Source organism: Dermacentor silvarum, chromosome 11, assembly GCF_013339745.2.
Source record: "Dermacentor silvarum isolate Dsil-2018 chromosome 11, BIME_Dsil_1.4, whole genome shotgun sequence".
Taxonomy (NCBI): Eukaryota; Metazoa; Arthropoda; class Arachnida; order Ixodida; family Ixodidae; genus Dermacentor; species Dermacentor silvarum.
In genome coordinates this window covers 49,647,281-49,669,509 of record NC_051164.1, presented here as the reverse complement: position 1 = coordinate 49,669,509, position 22,229 = coordinate 49,647,281, and the positions used below count along the sequence as shown (strand labels likewise).

Genomic DNA, 22,229 nt, shown 5'->3' with positions numbered 1-22,229 from the left:
AAGTCGAATCGGTTTGCACACGAAGTCCTCAAGTAAAGGAAAGTAGGTTGCCGTCGGGGCAGCAGTAATGTCGTACTCAACAGATTATATATTCTCGCATTGACTTTATTTCTGCTTTCAAACACGTGACCTCAAGTTCAGCGCCGGAACTTCGTAGTTATATACCTTGCCACCAGGGCGGGAAAGCGAACTAGACACTAGAATATCCCCAGTCCAATACGCGTGCATTTTAATATGGACAGGTGGCCGCGAGGAATGCGGTAAATCTATACAGTCACAACGGTTGCAGTGGCGTGAGAGAATGCGCCAGATTTCCAATAAAGCGGACGAGAGAAGCTTGGGAGGTCGCAGCCCGTCTGTTACGGATAAACCGTTTACGCGGCTCTTTTTCAAAGGAAACCGCCAACGCAGAAAACAGGCTGGCACACCATCCACGGTAGCAACAACAACAACAACAACAACTTTAGCCAGCGGTGCCGAGAAAAGAAATAAAGAAGAAAAAAAGTGAGCAAGCCCTAAAGAGGGAGGGAAGATGAGGAAGACGTGGAATAGAAAGTGTTTCGTCTCGCGAAACACGTCGCCCATCTCCTGAGGTGGGCGCAAACAGACAAACCGTTTTCGTCCGGCGCACCCAAACAAACACCCAAGGGGTCGACGACGTGCGCAGAACGCCTTGCAAAAAGGGGATTCGCGGACGTTCCTTTTTTTGAGCAGACTCGAACGGAGAAAAATATACATATACATAAAAAAGGGAAGGACACCGTGCACCCGATGTTGCGTCGGAGTAGAGAAAGAAAAAAAAAAGAGGGGGGGGGGAGAGTGAAAAAGACGAGAAAATTGGAAAGATAAAAGCCATGAATAAAGATAACGCAGGCGCAGCGGCGGTCGATGGCTCGATGGGCGAGCGAAGCAGAGCGAGGGACGGTTTTTTCGCCTTTCTTGCCGGAGAGAAGTGATAGGCAAGCAATCCCCCCTAGCGAACCGGGCGTCGTCGGCCCCCTTCAAAATGGAATCTCGGCCAACAAGAAAGCCCTGCTTCTTTCGTTTTTCTTTCCTTTTTTCCCGCTAGCTGTAAAGCGGCGCCACCGGCGACGACGACCGTTGATCCGCGAGCGAAATTGACACAGGCCAAGCCGGGTACAGGCGCGAACCAGAGCCTGGCTTGGGCGCACGGGGAGAGTCGCCGCCATGTTTCCTTTTTCTGTTTTTGTAGCAGACGGAGCGAAGCGAGATCGCCTTCCTGTCTGGAAGCGCGGCGATTCCCGGCTTCTTCTGGGGTTCAAGAAAGAGGAATGGAATAGAGCGCGCGGGGAGGCTAGAAATTCAGCCGGACTCCCGACCACCTGTCAACGCCGGGGGGCGGACGGCGACGTCACACAAGTACGCGTAATCATGGGACCAGGACGATGGACACCGAAAAGATGGGACGCCAGCTCGTCATCGTCTGCAACTCGGCGGCGAACAGACGATACCTGCTGACAGCATCGCGGGAGGTCGTCTGCTTCCGCGTGGGCTTCATCTTGTTTTTTTATGTGCCTGGGATGGAGAGCCATGAATGACAGGGGAGAGAGAGGGGACATCGAACGAACCGCGCTCACCAGGTGCGTTTTACCGCACGCCCCGAGGAGGGAAGAGGGTTTTTGCCATTTCTCCGGATCCTGCCACCCAACGCTTCGAGTTCTTGTTGGCAAACAAACAAACGCAGCCGCGCGACAAGCGGGTCAACAAAGCGGGTCGAGCAGACGAACATCCAAACAGACTGCCGATGTTTGTCTGGAAATGGAGACAAGAAGAATGAAAAGAAAGCAGACGAAAAAAAAAGAAAAGACGGTGCATGGCGCTACGGAAGCCGAAAAGAAGAACCCAGCCCGATTCGGTTTCGGCTCCTCCAGCGCGAGCCGAGTGGGCAAATCGAGCAACAGCGCCGGCTAGGAGGACGGATGGCTAGCCCTAATCCGTCCGAGCTGTTCTCAATTTACGCTGCTCGGGACAATCCATCTGTGGCCTCCCCGACCCGCCGTGCTCCCTTCTTCCCCCACGATCCTCGACGAAGCTTCGAGACGGGAGAGCGGGAAAGCGATAGGGAGGGCAAGAGGGAGCGGGCGAAGCCAGCCGAAGCGATCGGTTTTTGTTGTGCAGCGGTAACCTGCGGTCAGATCGCCGCGCGCGGCGCGGTCGTTCATGCAACGCTTTGACTCCGGCCGCTCGGCTTTTGCTGTCGGTCGCTATATATATATACACGTATAAACGAGGTCCGCGGCATAGCATGCGACGGTGGTCGAGGGGGGTGGAAGTGGGGTGTTTCTGAGCGAGGGGACTTTGATTGCGGCCCGAGTCCGATTTCGGGCACCCGGGCGTTCTTCCTCCGAGCTCGCCAGAACCCTGCGACCAAGATGGACGAGCGCTCATATCAGCACACTATTACGTCGCCACCGCTGTTTCTTCGTTATTTTTTGTTTCTCTCTTCATCTTCGTTTCTTTCGTGATTTCTAGGCCTGGAGAAGCGGTAGCAGCTTGATTCGACTGTTGAGAGACATGAAGCGAGCCGAGCGTCGAGGAAAAAAAAAAAAAAAAAAAAAAGCCGTGGAGGATTGGGGAGGGGCGCGGGCGCGATGGTCCAGGAGAGCTCGAGCGGCGGTTTGCTGGCGGCCGCAAGTTTGCTGCCGCAGCATCAAATCGATGATATTGTCCGCATTCTCGAATTGCGGGGTCATTCGATCCGCCAAGGAAAACGTTGCTGCTTTTTTATTTATTTATTTGTGCCTGCCCGTTCACCAGCCTCTCGTTTGACAGCTCCTGATTCACGTGTACTTCTCTGCTGATCTCTGATGTAATCGGAGAAAAAAAAAAGCGCAAGCGTACGATTCGTACTCTGCGGGTTTAATCGACTTGTAGTCGTTCACCGAAACCTTTAACCTTTCTGCTGAAGTCGTGATCTGCATCACCACTTTTTGGGATATTCGCTTCGCTGAGTTTAAAATCGTGACATAAGCATTTTTATACAAGGATCGATGATACAGCGAACGCACCGGTTTGGCGAGAACTGCAACGATTTACACGATCGCGTAACCTCATCTTCGAGGCCAAATTTATTCTTTAAAAAATCAAACAATTCAACTTGTGAGTGCTGTCTTGCGACTGTGCTTGAGGAGTCCGAACGGAAATATTCGCGCGGATTTCCAGCCATGGTTACCGTTAACGAATACGATGTCTCAAAAAAGGTGACGAATTTCCACGCTTCAGCTGGAACCGCTACGACGTATTGGCGCTTAGATAAGAGAACACAAAGAACTGTTGTAAACACATCTTGTCGTTGATGTATTACAAAGCCATGCAATGGCACATATTGTGCCCGTTCGCTGGAAAAAAAAAAAAAAAAAAAAACCTTGCACATTACTGAGACAAGGTGACGTGCAACGTTGCCCGCAACTACCATAGTCGACCTTTCGCAGTTGAGGAACTTAATGATTCGTAAAAAAATTGGTGCGCGTGTCATGTCAAGCTGTGCGCTGTGCCCATCAATGAACGCTGGTTCGTTGTACCTAATTATTTAAAAAAGCTAGGCACCAATTGCAAATTCGTGAGCACACGAACGCCTTCAGTAGAATGTATAATAGGAGTGACTTTGATATTTACCGTATATCTCCGCTTCTAGATTTCTCGTTCTTATCAAACGCTGTTTGCTCCCGGCAACTATCTCACTCTAAGTGATCTACGGCTACTTTATGCAACATACTTCGGCGATAAGCGTGACGCATTAAGCATGAAATGATTTTCAATGCAATAACTACGTATGTATACAAGGTATTCACCCGCTTTCATCGACTCAGTCGACTCCCGGCGGGCCAATCCGGAGGCAATTAGGGCGTGGGTCGAGCAATCCTGATATTAGTGCACGGTATATCTTTGCAACTGTTTGTAATATTTAACTGTAGTACAGGAATCTACGACAGGCATTACCGGAACATAAACGGCAGCTTACCGTTACCTTTGAAAAGACAGCACTTCAATGGTGGCATTCTACCGTTACTAACATATGTATTAGCTACCAACCTCGATGTTAACAAAGCAGCTTGACAAGAACTTAAGGAAGGCGCGATGAGCGACGGAACAAAAAAAAGTGATAGATATGCGTAAAGTTAGAAGACGGGAAGACGATGGTGTGGATAAAAGAGCAGTTGGGGGCAGCTGATATTCTAGTTGAGATTAATTAAACAGGAAGATTTGGAGTTGGGCATGACATGCGATGTGTAGAGCAGGTAACCGGTGGTCTATTCGGATAACAAAACGACTGTGTCGGTGCTCTTTCTATCGAAATTTCGCAGAAAGATTTAAGGTACCTGCAACACGCGATGTGGATCTTAAGGAGCAGTGACGACATTCGGTGAGCGCGCGGATTTTCTTGTTTTAAGCTCCTGTATAACGAGTTTTGTTGATCTTTGTTTTTTCTTGTGTGCCACTCTTGCTGTTTCATTTCGTCATGGAATTACCTATAGGGCGCCTACGCAGATGGGGCGCGGTTGTCTCTATATGTGCTTACGGAATTCTTTGAATAAAACTTAGCTGGGTGTCGGCGCTTGCCCCTTGTCCTCCTCATTTGCACGCTGCAGCAGTTCGCATCAATTAAACCCGCAGGACGTTAGCCGACTGACATAACACTAGATGTAAGGCAGATACCACAAAAATCACGCAGCAACAGAAAAAAAAAATCAATAAGGAAACATGTGTACGAAGCTTTGGTGACATAGAGAAACATTTCCGGTTTATTTAAGTTTTGCTGACAACGAGGTCCTCACTCTTGCCGCTGTCGCACAACCAATGTCAATTAAGCAAGACGATCCAGCCAGATCTGGCACGTAGCTTTTGTCTTGCGTGTTTTGATAGAGGCCAAATTCCTGAATTCAGGCGCTCTTCCGAAAGGCTCAGGTAAGCAAGTGCGTATACTATATTTAATGTATTTGGGAAACAATGGGCTACAGTGACGTAGGTAAAAGAAGGTTTGTACCGGCAAAAGCGACCATCATTGTCGTTAAGAGGAGGCCTTTTATAGAACAGCAAAGAAGCAAGAACCAAATACGAATGGTAATGCACGCGTGGAGTTCCCGCACCAGATCGCGATGATGTCATGTATCTTTATTTCACAATGATTAGGTTTAATTGATAGTTTGGCGCTCAAGATGCATTTTAAGGATACCAACGACTCAGCATGGCAAGTTTCGAGGCTTTTCCCTGCGCCTTTAGGAGCAGATGAGATATACAGTGAAATTCGTGAGATCACACTGACATATATGTAGGCGCCGAGATTTCGGCTCGCAATTCCAGAAAGGCAAATTTGGCCTTCATTTTCTTCCCGGTAGTAATCCTGTCTTCCACCAAGTTTTCATAGCATAGTTTACCTGTCCTAACTAATTTAGGGTGGTACCTTTAAGGTCTGTTTTCAACTGCACGACAACTGCATCACCTATCTGTGTCGCTGGCGAAATGATGTGATTCGGTTTTGGGTTGGAATCTTCAGGACATCTCGGCTGATCTTTCGCGCTTCGCTCACCTGCACCAACCGTCACCCGTTGAAGTTTTCTTGGTATTTTTTTCTCTATACGTCTTTTTTTTCTCTTTCTTTCTTTCTTTAAGCCTCTATCCTACCGTGTCCTCACCAGAATCCGGATTTCGATGAGGCCAAACAGAGCGGCGTACTCTCTGGTCCAGTGCTCCCCACTTCCCTGTTCCTTCCTCCGTAGAATCCCCCGCACCTCCGTGCCCTTCTATATCCTCTTCTTCGTCCGTGGGATTTATAATGCCTTTCTGTCAACACTGCTTTATCTGTTTACCCATTCCTCCGGCATCGGTCATATTGTTTCGGCCCTTCTTGAGTTATTGTTTCACGGTTGCTCGTTCGACATTCTTTCCCTTTCCCCATCTCTTACATCGCGTCTTCATCCCCCACGATCACCCTCTCGCTTCTTCGCCACTGTTTGTTCGTTTCACTTTCCCCGTGAAAGCCGTCCATGCTCCAACCTTTTATTCTGTGGCCTTTCACTTTTTTTAACTTGTTTCTTGCAACGATGTACGCATTCGGCTTTGCGCGCGCAGTATTTGGACGCCATTTTCAATGTACCCCCCCCCCTCCCCCCTCTAACCCTCAACGCCCGTCTTCCACATCCGTCTGTGTGCGCACTCTGTATTTTCCTTTCCTCTTTCGCGATCGCCCCAGCGCGGTCTCCCTGCTCACGTGATGGAAACATCTCCCGCTCTCCCTCCCTCCACGCTGCTGCAGCGTCAATCCCGATACTATTTGTTTTTGCGCCCGTTGACAGCTCCCTTCTCCCCACTTTTTCCCTTCACACCCCCTCCGCTCCTTTCTCCCTAAAGAAACGCTTTTGTAGCGCCCTTTCTATGTTTCCGCGGGCGAATCGCGCCGTATCTGTGGCCCGCGTTGCGTCTCGACTGTGTTTAGTTTGTTTTGTCCCCCCCCCCTTTTTGGTACGGCTGTGGTGCGGCACGTTGGCCGAGTTGACCCCCGGCCACTTCGTCCGGCTGGAAACGTGAGCTCTGTCAGAATTGCCGGTGACATCTGCGGCACCGAGTTCTCTCTCTCCTCTCTCTCTGTCTTCTTTTTTTTTGGCATGGTGTCGTTGTTGGCTAGGGGGGACATATCTTAATTTGTCGTCTCCTTTGTGCGTGCGTGCGCGTGGCAGGGTGAGCTTGTCGCTTGTTCTGCGGAGAGCGTCCGACCGTGGCAGCGTCGATAAAGACTTCGTTTCTGTCTCCGGCTTGGATATACGTACACAGACGGCGACTCAAAACCAATTTGAAAGATCCCCGCTTGTTTCCCTAGGGCTGCCAGTTTAGGTTTCCTTTTTTTTTCTTCTTGTTCTTTTTTTCGTGGGAGTTTAACGCTCGCTTTCGAATTATAAAGCGACTCTGTCGTCCGACCTGGCTGTCAGTCACGGGTTAGGCGAGTGGAACGGACTGATACGTAGGGGACGGTAGCGGGACAACTGGAAGGCTCCGTTACGGTCGGAGTAAAGTGCGTACTATAGTAGCGAGAAACTTGCTATGACATGAAGTTTTTAGATAGGGCTACGTGCTAGAGCAACTATAAAACACCGACCATCTTGTCTTTGCCTTCTGAGAATATCGCGAAGGCCCACAGTGTACTCCCTTCAAGCAACGCCCCGCTCGACCAGATATGCATATCTGTATATCTTTACCGTGAGGAATGGTTAAGTTGTCATTGCCATTGCTTTGAATTCATTTCGTGGTTTATATTTGTAAACCCGCCGTGGCTGCTTAGTGGCTATGGTGTTGGGCTGCTGAGCACGAGGTCGCGGGATCGAATCCAGGCTACGGCGGCCGCATATCGATGGGGGCGAAATGCGAAAACACTCGCGTACTAAGATTTAGGTGCACGTTAAAGAACCCCAGGTGGTCAAAATTTTCCGGAGTCCCCCACTACGGCGTGCCTCATAATCAGATCGTGGTTTTGGCACGTAAAACCCCACAATGTTTTATCTTTATATTTGTTACGGCCATACAAGCTAGGCATTGAATAGGATGCAACAATCACTGCGTGTTTTTTTTTTTTTATGACGAGCGGGTTCTTCAGTGTTTGTGCCGGTTGCCAGAAGGACGGCGTGTAGTGGTGCTCCAGCTACTGCCCTTTGCCATGCGTAGTATGGTACACTTCTCAAGGGAGCAGCTAACTGATTCTGAGTAAGTGTATTGATGGGCTGTACACCCGATACAAGGTATAGTGGTGATCGTTGCTCATGTCCACCATAGATATGGGACCGCTGAGACGCGGGCCGTAGCTCGGGTCAAAAACGACAAAGTAAATGAATGAAAAATCCTTATAGGAGTAATATAGGAAACTAACAAACATAACGAAGGAACAGCAGTGCATTGTACTGTTATATTGTAAATAAAGACAGTTGAATTAAGGCTAGAAGCATTCAGTAATAATAATAATAATAATAATAATAATAATAATAATAATAATAATAATAATAATATAATAATAATAATAATAATAGTAATAATGATAATAATGACTTTCTAGCTAGCAGCTCGACAGCACTTTCAAAGACGCTGGTACTGCGTGCCGCCGAATCCCGCGGCATTTCTTGCGACAAATGAATATTTTCCAAGGCATGACGTCACGGCCACGTGGTGACGTTGGCGAACATGCCTAGCCCAAGAGTTCGGTGCCGCGGCAGAAGGGGAACTTCACAACATACCGCATGGATCATTGTTATAGAGAACACGCAGTTAGTTTCGTGCATTCCCATCAGTTATCGATGAAAAATGACATGAACGTCCACGGAAGAATGTTTTATGCATAAATATACAATCGACTTATTACAACGGCCACATTTTTGTTAAATATACAAATGCTAACAAAACAATCCAAGTATATTGGCTGTATGGTTGGTTAAGTGTTCCATTTCATAATAGACCCTACTGTGTAGAGCCTGTTGAGAACTCCTTCAAGTGAATGCTCACACATATACGTACAGATTGCTTTTAAATTTAGGCCAGTTAAGGCAGATATAGGGTAAAAAACGAAGCCACAAGGACATCTGAATCCACAAGAACGAAGGTCAGACAAATCCGTGCACTATCCATCATTCCCATGGCTAAACGATCGCCGCGCCAGAGTTCCCCCTAGTGATTATTGTAGGAAACTCTAAGCCGTCTGGCCGCTCAAATTCATTGTTAGGAAAGAAGCAATGTACTGACCATAGTCGAAACAATCGGTTGTGAACAAGGGATGCGTACGCATCTAGAAACTTCATTTTGTTCTGACCATATGGCCAGTAACATGAGTCTTACCTCACAAGCGAGCTTATACCACATTATTAACGTGATAGCGTTAAGGTCCCCGTGTGGCAGAAAATCCGGTGTCGGCGTAAGCGCCGCCGTCCGTGGCGGAGAAAATAATCCCGACCACCCAGGCCCTCCGGATGGCGCAGAGGCTTTAGTGAACAAAATTGAATTTCTCAAAGTAAAACCCGTCAGAAAAATCGTAAAGTGGCTAAACTACAACATACAGACTTGGTAGCGTCGGATTGTAATTTGAATGTACAAGAAAACATAATTCTGTTGAGAGGAAACCCCTTTTCCAGCATTTCTACCATACCAACAGCGGCGCGCCCGGGTATGTTATTTGCGAAAACCCCATCCAGATGGCGCTCGCCTCCTCGCAGCGTAAAACGGTAGCGGCGCGGAGAGGCGAAGGTGGAGAAAAAACAACGCTGCAGTTGCCAGGAAGCCTGACAAACATTCATGGATCTTTCAGGGACTTGGACCTACAGTTAATGCAAAAAAAAGGAAGAGAGGGAAATGGCTAGACGGAATTGTGTCAGTTAATAAGGGTCATCATCATCATCATCATTATCATCATCATCATCATCATCATCAGCCTATATTTTATGTCCACTGCAGGACGAAGGCCTCTCCCTGCGATCTCCAATTACCCCTGTCTTGCGCTAGCGTATTCCAACTTGCGCCTGCAAATTTCCTAACTTCATCATCCCATCTGGTGTTCAGCCGACCTCGACTGCGCTTCCCTTCTCTTGGTATCCATTCTGTAACCCTAATGGTCCACCGGTTATCCATCCTACGCATTACATGGCCTGCCCAGCTCCATTTCTTCCGCTTAATGTCAACTAGAATATCGTCTATCCCCGTTTGTTCTCTGATCCACACCGCTCTCTTCCTGTCTCTTAACGTTACTCCTAAGATTTTTCGTTCCATTGCTCTTTGTGCGCTCCTTAACTTGTTCTCGAGCTTCTTTGGTAACCTCCAAGTTTCTGCCCCATAGCACCGGTAGAATGCAATGATTGTACACTTTTCAACAACAGTGGCAAGCTCCCAGTCAGGATTTGGCAATGCCTGCCGTATGCACTCCAACCCAATTTTATTCTTCTGTAAATTTCTTTCTCATGATCAGGGTCCCCTGTGAGTAATTGACCTACATAAACGTACTCCTTTACAGACTCTAGAGGCTGACTGGCGATCCTGAATTCTTGTTCCCTTGCCAGGCTATTGAACATTATTTTTGTCTTCTGCATATTCATCTTCAACCCAATTCTTACACTTTCTCAATTAATAAGGGTTAATAAGGGTGGCAGCGCCTAAAGGTTGTGGAAATCACCGAGGCTACAGGCATTTTGAGTATCGATATCTGACCGGAAGGGTTGATCAGCAGCAGCCGCCACCCCGTGACGATGCTGCGTGGATGGTGGTGCCCGACTCGTCACGTGATGCTCTGCGCATCGCGGCGCAAGCGGAGCCACGACTTCATAAGTCGACGCGAAGAAGGATCGAGGGGAAGGCAACTTCGGGACATTGCAGCAAGCGCGCGTCCCTGCAGCGTTGTGCCTCGCCGGTGCCAACGCTGCCAAGGTTGATCGGCCAGCGGTTCGCGACGAATGCAGGCAGGCTTTACGAGTTTGTTTATAGCACTGCATTCGTGGCATTGTGCGCGCACTTTACTGTAGGTGGTAAAGTTTCTTTATTATTGCGAACGCATATACATGTCCCATGATGCAGAATAGCCGGCGTTGTCCGCAACGAGTGGTACCAAAACTCAATGTGACGCCATCAGCGGCTTGTATGACGTCAGTAGTTATACAGAAGATAGTAAATGGTATAACAACGTTGATTAATAGTAATTATGGCTAATTAATGTAGATTAAGGAGAACTAGAGTGATGCCAAGCGAAGTAAAGTTTGCACAAGTTAGAGCAATGCAACTAATTGTGGAGTACAGCGAATTAAGGTGAAGTAAAGTGAATGATGGTTAAATTAAAGTGGATTAAGGTGTAATACAGTAGATTAAGGTCGGTACAAATTAGATCAAGGTGTATTAAGGTTGGCACAAGTTTGAGCAAATTGGATTAAAGTTAATTGAGGCGAAAAAAGTTGGTACAAGTTCGAACAAGGTGGATTAAGGTAGAGTTGTGAAGGACACGTGGCCACGTATGACATTACGTATCATGGAAGTAACCAATAATGCTTTCATAAGTCATAATGCTTTCGCATTGAAATCACGTAAATATACTTAAGTGACTGTCAATTTTTAAATAGTGCTTTCTTTTCGTCAGCCGGCCACTGCCCTCTTCGTAGCGAGGAACTACACGTACCCCGCGCAAGGTACCAGCCAAACCAGCTCGTCGACGCTGGCCTCGCACTCACCGCTCAGGTGGTCCGTCCTCTTGAGGTCCAGCCCCTTGGCGGGCGAGCCGCTGCGGTCCGTTCCGAAGGGCGATGGCGGAGACGCCGCGTTGTCTCCGGACGAGGACAGCAGGTCCGACACGTGGTGCGGAGACCGCCACCGGTCGTGGAGTCCCGGGGGAAAGGGCAACGTCGGGGCGCCCAGCAAAGAGTTCCTCACGTCGTGCGGGGACGAGCCGCCCTTGTTGGCTCCGGCTCGCTGGTGGGCGGCCGCGGCTTGCTGGTGCGCGTACGAGCGGGCCGCCAGGTCGAGGCACGACGCCATGCGCTCCTGCATTGTATGCATAGGGAAAAAAACGTTACACGCGCTGGCAGTTAAGCATCGGGTCAGGGCGCGCCGGTTGTACTATACGTGTTATAACAGGGTCGTGCACTAACGCCGAACAGTTTTAGCACGTCTGTATGAGTGTTGCTGTAAACGGTACACCGCAATAACGCAACCACAGGCCGGAGCAGCAGCGCTGGTCGCGAGCATCTTGTGACGCTGTGCTTGAACCGCAAGGAGGGAGAAATGTTTGTTTGTTGCAAGAATGTTCTTTCGAATAAAAAATACCGAAGAAAGGACGTCACCCAGGCGCAATCATGTTTTCGTTATACTTGCACTTTGAAAGGGGGATAACTGGGCGAAAGAAGAAACAGAGCAAATATAGCTAGGTGGGTGCATGAAGACAACTTTACTATCAAAGCTTTTATGCCAGCAAATAAGCAGAACAATATATCGTTAGTGTGGTTGAAGTCATTATTGGAAACGACGGCGTGTGACCTTAAATGGAGGAAAGGGATCAGGTGAACGGAAGGACGCCTGCCTCCTTACCGAATGCAAGCAATTAAAGCGTCTATTTTTCTGCTGGCTTCTCCTTATACGGCGCTACCCTGTCGTTGTATGACTCCACACTTCGGTTTGAGGTGCGTTTGTTCCCGATACTGCGTCTGTGGCGGGACAGAACCAGACGTTTCAGGTCATCGATGGCAATCGCAGGGCTGTTAGGGTATTCTACTTGTGTTAGTTTTGTGTACTCTGGTTGAACTCGCTGTCACAAGATGGCGCCGTCAGTGCTGCTTGCTCGCGTCTACATCCCCTATATTTCGGTGTTCCGTAAGCGATAATACGTATAAAAAATGATTGACAGGTTATTTGCTGAGAAATCCTCGTCCCTTCTGCGAAGACTACGCGCTTTTGAGATAGATAGATAGATAGATAGATAGATAGATAGATAGATAGATAGATAGATAGATAGATAGATAGATAGATAGATAGATAGATAGATAGATAGATAGATAGATAGATAGATAGATAGATAGATAGATAGATAGATAGATAGCAGCAAGATGTGTCATCGCCAAATTCCTGCGATCGCCACGGTAAATATGCCTGGTTGTTCTGGTCACGTACGGCCTGGAGTACCTTGGCGAGTGGGTCGAATCCCGCGTGCAGGGGCGGGAACAGCAGCCCCCGCGAGAGGTCCCCCTGCGGCGGCAGCGGCATGAAGGGCGCCGATCCCACGAGCAGGTACGACGAGGGCTGCCCGTACAGCAGGGACAGGGGGAAGCCGCCGGGCTGCTTGCCACCGAGCAGGGGGAAACCTGCGCACCGGGGCATGGCACGACAGTGTCATTTGAAGTGGGCACACAGACAGCAGTCATCTTGATGGAACGGGGCAGGAGGAAGACGTGCGGTGTCGCACCATATATGGCCATATGACCATGTGGGGACACCCATGTGGTCATCTTGGAATCATATGAGACTTGCCCCGTTATACGGCAACATGCGGGTTTTCGTACGGGACTGCCATATACGCACAGTCGCGTGCAATATGAGCTGCAACACGGTGCACGTGTTCAAAAGGGTCCGAAGACTTCACGGCGGCACCGACATAGGAATAAATGGAGAACTAAACACCGTTACTGGTATTTATTGCACAAATTTTTCGCAATGTCGGCACCGCCATGCAGTCTTGGTGCCCTTTCGAACGCTCGGACCGTGATGCAGCTTATATTGCACGCGACTGTACATAAGGGTGTATTGGATATGGGGCAAATGGTTTTTCTCTTTCTTTTTTCGGACAAGGTGGTGTCGCGACCCATGACGAGCACTGACCGGCGGGCTGTGCCGTGGGCAGCAGGGGACCCACGCCTCCGGTCGTGGTGCCGCCGACGCCCGCCGAGCGGCCCTTGTCGTCGGGCGAGGGACTGGAAGGCACTCCGCCCATCAGGAACGGGGACGGCGGCCCGCCATCGTCCAGGCCCCCGCCGGCACCCTGCATACCGAAGGAAGAACGCGCGGGGATGTTTGTCTCTAGGGCCGCGATTAGAACGCCGGGAGGTGTGACGCGCGAACGACAGGCAGTGGGACCGCTACTCATCAAGGGTGTACGATTTTGTAGCGATTCCTCCCGCTCGCTCTCATGCCGCCCTTATCATCCACCGTTCACGGCTGGCCGATCGCGTTGATAAGCGGGCCTACTGACCATTGATGAAGCGCGAAAAGGCATCGCTACAATTTCGCGGCCCAGCACTGCAAAAGAATTTGCGCCTTTAAAAAGTGAATAAGGGTGTAAGTCGATCCAGAACTCACACCCTTACACCCTTTCTGGGTGTCAGGGTACGAGTTGCAGACATATTTACGCCCTTTTTCTCTTTCAAGGGTGTAAATTATTTTACAGTGTGGACCGGTGTAATGTAGCGTTTCTGTGCCAATGCTATATTCTTTTTCGCGCGTCGTCAATGGTACAAGTGACGTCAAAGTCTGCTTTGCCTACGTAACGCCTGCGAAGTGCCTACGTCAACGGTGGATGGTATGAAAGGGGCATAGTTGAGCGAAAGAATTCCTTGCATTATACCGACTCTGGATCATTTAAGCAATTTAGAATTTGGCTCGTTATCTTCTACCGAGCTAACTCGGTACCCGCAAGAAAGTTAGAACAGTCTATCCTTAAGATGATGTCAGAATACGTAGAGAGCTCGGAGCGTTCGGGTGGTGAGCGTATGCGGTATCTTAATGACGGTGACGCCACTCCATAGTCAGAGGCTTAGTCTGCGAATATTCCCGAGCTGAAGAAAGAAGCAACCGGTAGAAAGAAAAATAAGAATTACTTTATTTCTGTAATGTTCAGAAAACTGCGGCAGAGCTAAAGGCCAAGGACTCGACCTGGATATGAGCAGTTTGCAGTTCAAAACGCTAATTCGCATGCATGGCAACAACATGCAAAGAAGGTTAAGGAGAAAACTCCGTTACACCAAAACTTGAAGATCCAACAAAACAAGTGTTTTATTTCGTTTCTTATTTTGCGTTAAAACGTGTTCAAAAATGCAAGTTCATTGAAGTTGAAATGCTCATCCACAACTTCTGAAATGTACCAACCAGTTAGAAAACGTACATATCAGCAAGAAAACAAAGCTCTACATTAGGCATACTATTTATTGCGATAACTTTGTGGTACACAATCTATCTGGCGCATGAATTTTCCGTTGGGTAAAATAAGGCTATCATGCTCGCCTATAATCGATTTAACACCTTTGATACTTGGTATGAGACCAAATGTGGTTCATAGATGGTTCCTAACATCGCTATCTCATTACGCTGATTAAGTAAAACAGCGTTTTGTGGCATGTACTGCTACTGATTGATATAATGTGTTTTTGTAAAGATAACCCAGAAGGTGGTATTTGTAGCCCTGCTTAGGTCTCTATAAACACTGTCTATAAAAGAGGGGAGTGTACCCCCACGTCCTTCGAGCGCACAAAGTAGTTTTCAGACATCAGTAGTACTTTTTTTTTTGCATTACTTCCAGCATACGGTGATTTCTCGAAGTAGACGCTCTACTGAGGAATGTGATCATCATCATCCTCACTCGACAATTTCTCACAGTAGTGCGATAATTGACAGTAAAAGAGCGCGTTGTATATCGCTTTCAGTCAGCGCTAACGGTGTAAGAAGGCAGAGCTTATAAAGTCAACCTACGTTTCGGCTGAAGTTCGAGGCCAATTTTTCCACGTGCTCGTTCCAGGACATGTTCTGAAACCAAACACCCAGAGAGTTGTGTATTTTTGTACGCTGTGAAACTGTGGTTTGACAGGTTACACTTATTTCGGCATCAACTTGTTAATTTATGGGTCGAAGTAGAACATATTTAGTTTATATTTACATTAGGCGTTACTTTATTCTGACGTGACCATGTTTCTAGCCTAAGTAAGCATGTACGTCGCGTGGTCAAAATAAGTCTCTTTCCAAAAACAAGTTGCAGGTCCCACGCGTTGTGGGAATCGGTTTAAGCGAAGCTTTGATTGGTGTTTCCAAAGAAGACTTCTTGTTTAACGACCATTTGCGGGTATAGAGCAGAAGACCAAGTTGGACACATTTTCTAGTTAGCTTAAGGGCTGTACCGCGCACCACCATACACTCAGATTACTTAGCTACGGAGACTTTATTATTTGTCAAAGATTTATTTCTGAAGTAATCTTGATTTCTCAGTCGAGACAATCGTTTCTCAAAGTTAGTACCGGAGTGCTGCCGGAGCTAACAAGACTTTATTTTATTTGTCAAAGATTTAATTCTCAAGTAATTATTATTTCTCAATCGAGACAATCGTTTCTCAAAGTTAGACAGGAATAAGACATTGGCGACTACGAAAGGCCTCCAAGGCGCTTCCACAGGCACCCAGAGCATAGCTGCAGAATCAATATGGCGGCTGGCGATACGGCAGGGCGCAGGAGAGGCCGGCCACAATGGCGGAGCGGTTAGCGCGGGGTTAGAGGGTTGGGCAATATTACGAGAAAAAAAAAAATAGAAGACTGCGCACTCGCTTGGGCGAAAACACAACAACAATAAAGATAAAAGAACATGCAGAAGCGAAATGGAGTTTTTCGTTTGGACGGAGATAGAGAGGCAGACGGCGCAAGCCGAAATGAAAAGCGTAACGGAGCTAGAATAACAGGCCGCCAGAAGTTGGCGCCCCGCCACTAAACATCTCTCTCCCTCTTTCCTCGACCGCTTTCGAGCGAGTCCGCGCGCACTGCGACCGTATACACACACGAGCGCAGTACAGCGGCGTGGCAGCGGTGTTGATAATACGACTTTGATCAAAACTCTGCGGGCTTTCGCCCTTCATCCATAACCTTCTCTCCACTTCCCCCTCGCTCTTCCCGCGTCGCACATTATTTTCTTCGCTTATCTCCGCCTTTCTCTCCCTCCTTCGTACTCCTGCCCCAAACTATTACCTCCCTCCCCGCACTGTACCACCCCTTCCCTTCCAGTTACTCCATGAAGCCGGCCTAGGGGGCGCTAGCGGGCTTCCTGCTTCAGGGCGGAGACAGACTGCACCGTATCTACAGTGTGCGCCGCCGCCGGACTGCAGCAGTGGCGGGTGCCACTGCGGCAGAGGCCCACGCGAGGGAGAAGGGTTAGTGGACGCACAAAATGAAGGGAACGAAGCTCCGAGACCGAACCAAACTTACCCCCCTCGTATCTGACTCGAACCTCACCTATACTGTCTTCCCTTCTCCCCCTCGTCTCCCCCCCTCCCCCGGTTCACCACCCTTTCCATCGCCCCCGTTCCGCAGTAGCAAAACCACCGCAGAGCGCAGCAAGTCACCGCAGTTCCAACCCGCGCAGCCCATAGCGCGGCACAGGCATAGATAGGTCCAGCGCGACCGAAGGCGGAGTCTCGACTCTTCTATGAACAACACTCCGCCCCTCGCCCGGTTCGCTCAGTGGAGTTTCCGCAGCGGCGGGCCCGGGTTCCGGGAGTCAGGCGGGAGCCCGGGGCGGACTCCACGAGCGGACCGGGCGCTCGCACCCCATTGGTCGACGCGCGGCAACAGACTCGGCCCCGGGAGCAACCTCTGTCGCTGCAGCCACCCGAGGGTTGCTCTCTCTCTCTCCCGCTCGGTGCATCGTCGTCTTCGCCCGGGGTTTCGGGCCGGGGACTCGGGCTCTCTCCGGAGTCCATCTCTCTCATTCTCCTAGACTCCGGCTCTCACCCCCTTCGCTTCTTCGCCCCCGCTCCTCCCTTCGCCTCGAGCGAAATCGCATCACCCTTTCTCTCTCTCGGCCGCCCGCGGCGCTGTACTCGCTCGCTGGTCGATGCGGGTGTCGGGACACGAAGCTGTTCGCGGAAGCGCGCAGGGTTCGAGCTTGCTGGTCAGGGAAATAGAAAAGTTTGCCACCGTAAGACGACTCCCCATAAGGGTTCACTTATCCACGGAAACGTAACGTTACATCTCGCGTGAAAGAGCGGGGAACGCAACGTTTGACAGCGAGACAAGAACATAAGCACACGAGGCTCGCGCTCGCGTATTTGTGTTCCTGCCCTCGCTGTCAAACTTTTCGCGCTTTCGCGCAAGATGTTTCGACACCAACTAGCCAAATCAATTACGTTACTCGGAAACGTAATGCTGCTTCGTCTTCTCTTAAGAAATTGCAGAACCCCTGCGGCGCTCGTATATAAAGAGAAATACGAACTATACGTTTGCAGCAGTGCTTGATGGAGATTCGAGCTGCGTTTGTTCTCGTCGTAGCATTTCGTGTCAGATGTAATGAATGTGAGATTTTCGTTTCGAGGGTGAGCGAGAGAGAGGATGTGGAAAGCGACGAGAATGGTGACGTGGGCTTGCTGGTCTTTGATGTTGAGATGAAGTGTTGCGCAACACGGGGAACAGGACGCAAGAAGGCACGACAGACGGACAGAGCACTCGAAGTCTAAGCCTTGTCGCCTGTCAGCTTCTTGTTCTCGTCCTAAGTCTTTTTAGCACTATATAGTTAACAAAGTCTCAAGTCTGGAATACGCAACAACTAGCCCAACCTCCTGCTCTAATTGCGCCTAAGTGTCTGCATGTCTGTCGTTCTTTCAATGTCCTGCTGTTGTACAACGCTTCATCCGAATTCGCTACAAGAGGAAGAACACGGAACGCTGGTTTGAGTCGTCACTGTTCAGGTATAGTGCACTGTCAAAAAAGAAACTTGCCGTACTATTACGGTACTGGTATCGTTACGGGAAAACGTATATTTACATAGATTTACAAATTATTTGCCGTTACACAAAGCAGGAACCAATATGGTCCGAAGTCCACGCGCGCCCTTTGTTTTACTTCATCCTCATCTGAGGAAGCCACCAAACGTCCAAAAAGCTGCACACAGAGTTTGACCGTGGGCACGGAAGGCCACTCTGCATAATCTTTGTCCGTCAAGCTAGAATTCGCTAAAGGTGGCTTTGGTTACGGCTAAAAAGACCACACAACGGAATCTAAATTTTTGTTATTTAGATGTGACATCTGAAGGTGGAACAGACGCTTGTCATCGCAAGATATTATTATAGCGCAGAAGCGCAGCCCTCAATGCAACAGACGAACCTTCGTCATCGGATGATCAAATCAAGGTTATGCTCAGGCAGTTGATTGGGGCCTTTCCAATTTTACTCGCCGCCGGCAAAACACCTGTTGCTAAAACCTCCGTTCAAATACTTGAAGCTCTCGAACCAATGCCTTGTCGCTATATATATAAAAACACGCAAATGGTTCTTAACTCTTGTTTCTTTTTTTTTTCTAGCCCGTGCTGCACATGCCTAAATGTAAAGCGCGTGTGTACCTGTTCACAGTACCGATTATATATGTATAATGCTCTAATGGTACCTGATTAGTCTTCCCTCTTCCTTCCCCTACAACTTTTCCTATCGATAAACGTTTTTCCTTGCTCTTGAGCTTGGACAAGTCTATATCGCTCCGCTGGAAGGGTGGCTGTATTACGTCATAATCGTGTAAAACAGCACGGTCCCCTTACCCCCTTCTCCACAGTAATTCTGCATATTCTTTCTGCATACCATCGAGCAAAGGCATAATTCTGCCTTTGCTCGATGGTAGGTTTGTCAATTAAGTTGCACACGCAAAACATTACGCCAACTCGTGAAATGCTTGGAAAAGAGCAATATGGCGGAATTTATCTACTCAACAGCCGAGCGGTTGGGCATGAGGTAGTATATTTCTCTTCCTTACTATACTGTGCTGTGACACTTGGCAAAGCCGCAGCGTGAGAAAAGGTTCTCGTTGTGCCCTGTTTTTGACATCGCAGCTCGATTTACCTTTGTTGGTTCTCGCATGCTTTTAACGCCGAGAAAACCGCCGTGTCTGAGCGAGAGGTAACTGGGTGAAGTAAGTCCTGCGTCATATGAAGAATTTGTCAACTTGTAATACATGCCGACGTATCTCCAAGCTTCTGTCCTTGGGTTAGTGCCGTGCTGCTACTGGAAATTTCGGGCAAGGACTGAATCCTCATTTTTTTTCGTTCTTTCTCATTTTTCTTTATTATATGCTAGACGTCTCGAAGGAAATCACAGGAATGGCATTACCCCGGTGCCTGTCTTTATTAATGATCGATTCCGTTTTCCGTTTTGCATCGCCTGCCTCGCCGAATGGCCAGTCCCGGCAATGTGGTGGCATTCGAACCATTTTACAAAGCCCCCCAAAAAAGTAATTTAAAACGAAATGTATCAGTGCATGCATCCGTCCCTTATCAGGCTCTCACGCAACGAGCCTGATAAGGGACGAATGACGCAAGACGGATCGGAAGATTTCAAAGCTCGAGAAACTGTTACGTCTTTTATCTTATGTATTATCTATTGCATTGGCTTCCGCCTCTCATAAATGTCCACTTGTGACCGTGTACGCAAGGGAGGCAATTCCAAGTGCACACAACACCGCGTGGGAATGCGAATGGCTGGGTATCTTCGACATGTGCTCAGGACTGCCAGAGGCCTACTGCTTTCAGCCAATCAGCATTGGCTTACACAGCTTCGCGAGCAACCCTGGGCAGTCCGGGACGATGTATCTAAGACATTCAGGGTCAAGTACCGGTCTGAGATGGTGACTTCCCTCGAAGACAAACATAATAGACACTATACTCCATCTCACAAGTCATTCGCAGCACTCTGGAAGCTGTAGGACTCCTTAGCCAATAGGAAGGCCGTACGCCCCTTGAAATGTATTCATCCGCGCCACGTAGTCTGCTCAGTGGCTGCTGAATTCGTGGTGTACGACGCGCATGCGTAAAGGTCCCAACAGGTCACGCATGGATGTAACGTATCATGTACCAAGTAACAAAAACAAAAAAAAAACACTCTAATCCGGCCATTAATCAGACGGTTACGCCTGGAACTATATTACGCTGCGCAAGGATATTGCCCTTGTGTACGCCTCATACTTTCGGCAGCACCGCAAACGACTTGTGAGATGGAGTATAGTAACTCGCTACGGCATTTTGCATGCGAAGCTTCCAAAGTGAGCGGTACTTAGCCCGATCTCCCTTCCTCTTACCCACCTCCCTTAGTAGGCTTTGAAGCCATCCCCTAATTCCCTCTTCATGGCAGTGTGTGCAGCACTGTTGTCCGTATTATTTGACAGACGTGCGTTAAAGCAAACTTCTCACGTGGTTCTACAGGCTCCTGCAGATCGATCGTGAAATAACCAATTATCCGAAATAGACCGCGTTATTTTGCTGCCCGAGATGGCCGTCGCGGATTAGCGAAGCATTCGTATTTTCCCCATAAGTGCCGGACACACAGTAAGTCAGGACGTCGTATAGGCTGCACTCCTTTGGAATGCGCACCACTTCCCAGCTCGGCCATTGTTACGCGCATTGATCTCATCGTCGCACAAACACCTTCCGTCACTGTCGAAACGCGCAACGGTTACCACGACGCCCCGAAAGGAACACACTGCTCTCACGCGGGAATGAGAGAGTACGTTTTAATTACGTCAAGGACAAAAAACCCGAGGGTCGCGCGAAAGTAACGACTTTTCCGACCCCCCCAGGGTCATTCATATGGGTGCCACGGAGGAAGCAGCCGCGAGCCAAGATCTCGACACGGAAGCAAGATAGAAACAAAAGAACCAAAGAAGAAAGTGGGCCGAACAGCGGCGGCTGTGCTGTGGTGCGTTGCACGGATGCTTGAGTAATGGCGGGTCATCCGTATAAAAGCGGCGTCGCTTCGCGAAGCCATGCATGGCAAAACACCCGCGCGGTCGGGGCCGCGCGCCAACGAAGACAGAGCGTCGACGGCCAATTGCTCTTCCGCCTGGACGGAGAATGCCGCGAAGACGGGATCTCCTTTCGAGCGCGGAGGGAACTTGTGTTCGATGCTGTGCCCGCTCACCCCCTTTTTTTCCTCCCCAATCCCGCCGCGCCCGGCGTTCCCTTTTCGTCCCTATTGACCCCCCCCCTTCCCTTCCCAGCACGGAATGCACTAATGAGCAGCGATCCTTTTTTGTCGGAATCCTCTTTCAACAGCGAGCCCGTCGTATATATCGTCTGCAATTGTCGTGCCGCCGTGAAAGAAGGCTCGTCTGCTCGAAGCAGACGACAAAGTTGCGTCGTCTGCTTTTCCGTGGGAGTGCGCAGGACATTTGCTGGCGGCATTTTTAAAAAATTTCTTCGTTTGGTAAATTAAATTACGCGATTTGAAGGGACACTAAAGACAAACAGTATATGGGTTTGGACTGGTAAAATATTTTTTGTGAAAGTTTGATTTCATTAATTTTGCTGTAATATTTTCCTATTGGAAGAGCAATTGATGATAAAAGTTTTTTTTTAAATGTTGCGCCAAAACACCAGCGCCAGTATGTAAGTGTGACGTCACAGATCCCAATGTATACTCTTTCCCTTATTTTGGCCGTTGTGGCGCCGTAAACGCTCTCTAAACTTGGCAAGTCAAGTATATGGTTCTCTTAAAATACAACATATTGCTGTCATTAACGATAATTAAGAATTTAACTAGATCGGAGTACAAACCACCAGAATTCATGACGCCCCGGCGAGCTTGTGCGAGAATTCTAAGGTGAAAGTATATTCGAGAGGCGTGGTGCGTTTTCTTGATCGAAGCCTTTTTTTTTTCTTTTACGGGGACTGAATTATAGTTTGAATAATTACAGCGCATTTTGGACTCCATGTAGCCGCATCTGGGCTGCCTAGCGAATTTGGACGACGTCACGCTTTATACGGGACGC

The 22,229-nt window shown here is 48.8% G+C and overlaps 1 protein-coding gene across 1 annotated transcript in view; it reads right to left on the bottom strand.

The window, feature by feature from the left end:
- LOC119433209 (E3 ubiquitin-protein ligase RNF220-like) overlaps positions 1–22,229 on the bottom strand; it is a 65,128-nt gene that overhangs the window by 20,897 nt on the left and 22,002 nt on the right. Inside the window, exons 2-4 of the mRNA XM_037700364.2 lie at positions 13,336–13,495; positions 12,631–12,821; positions 11,199–11,508 (exon numbers count right to left, since the gene is read on the bottom strand). Coding sequence (XP_037556292.1) covers positions 11,199–11,508; positions 12,631–12,821; positions 13,336–13,495 — 661 coding nt within the window. The remainder of the gene's footprint in view (positions 1–11,198; positions 11,509–12,630; positions 12,822–13,335; positions 13,496–22,229) is intronic.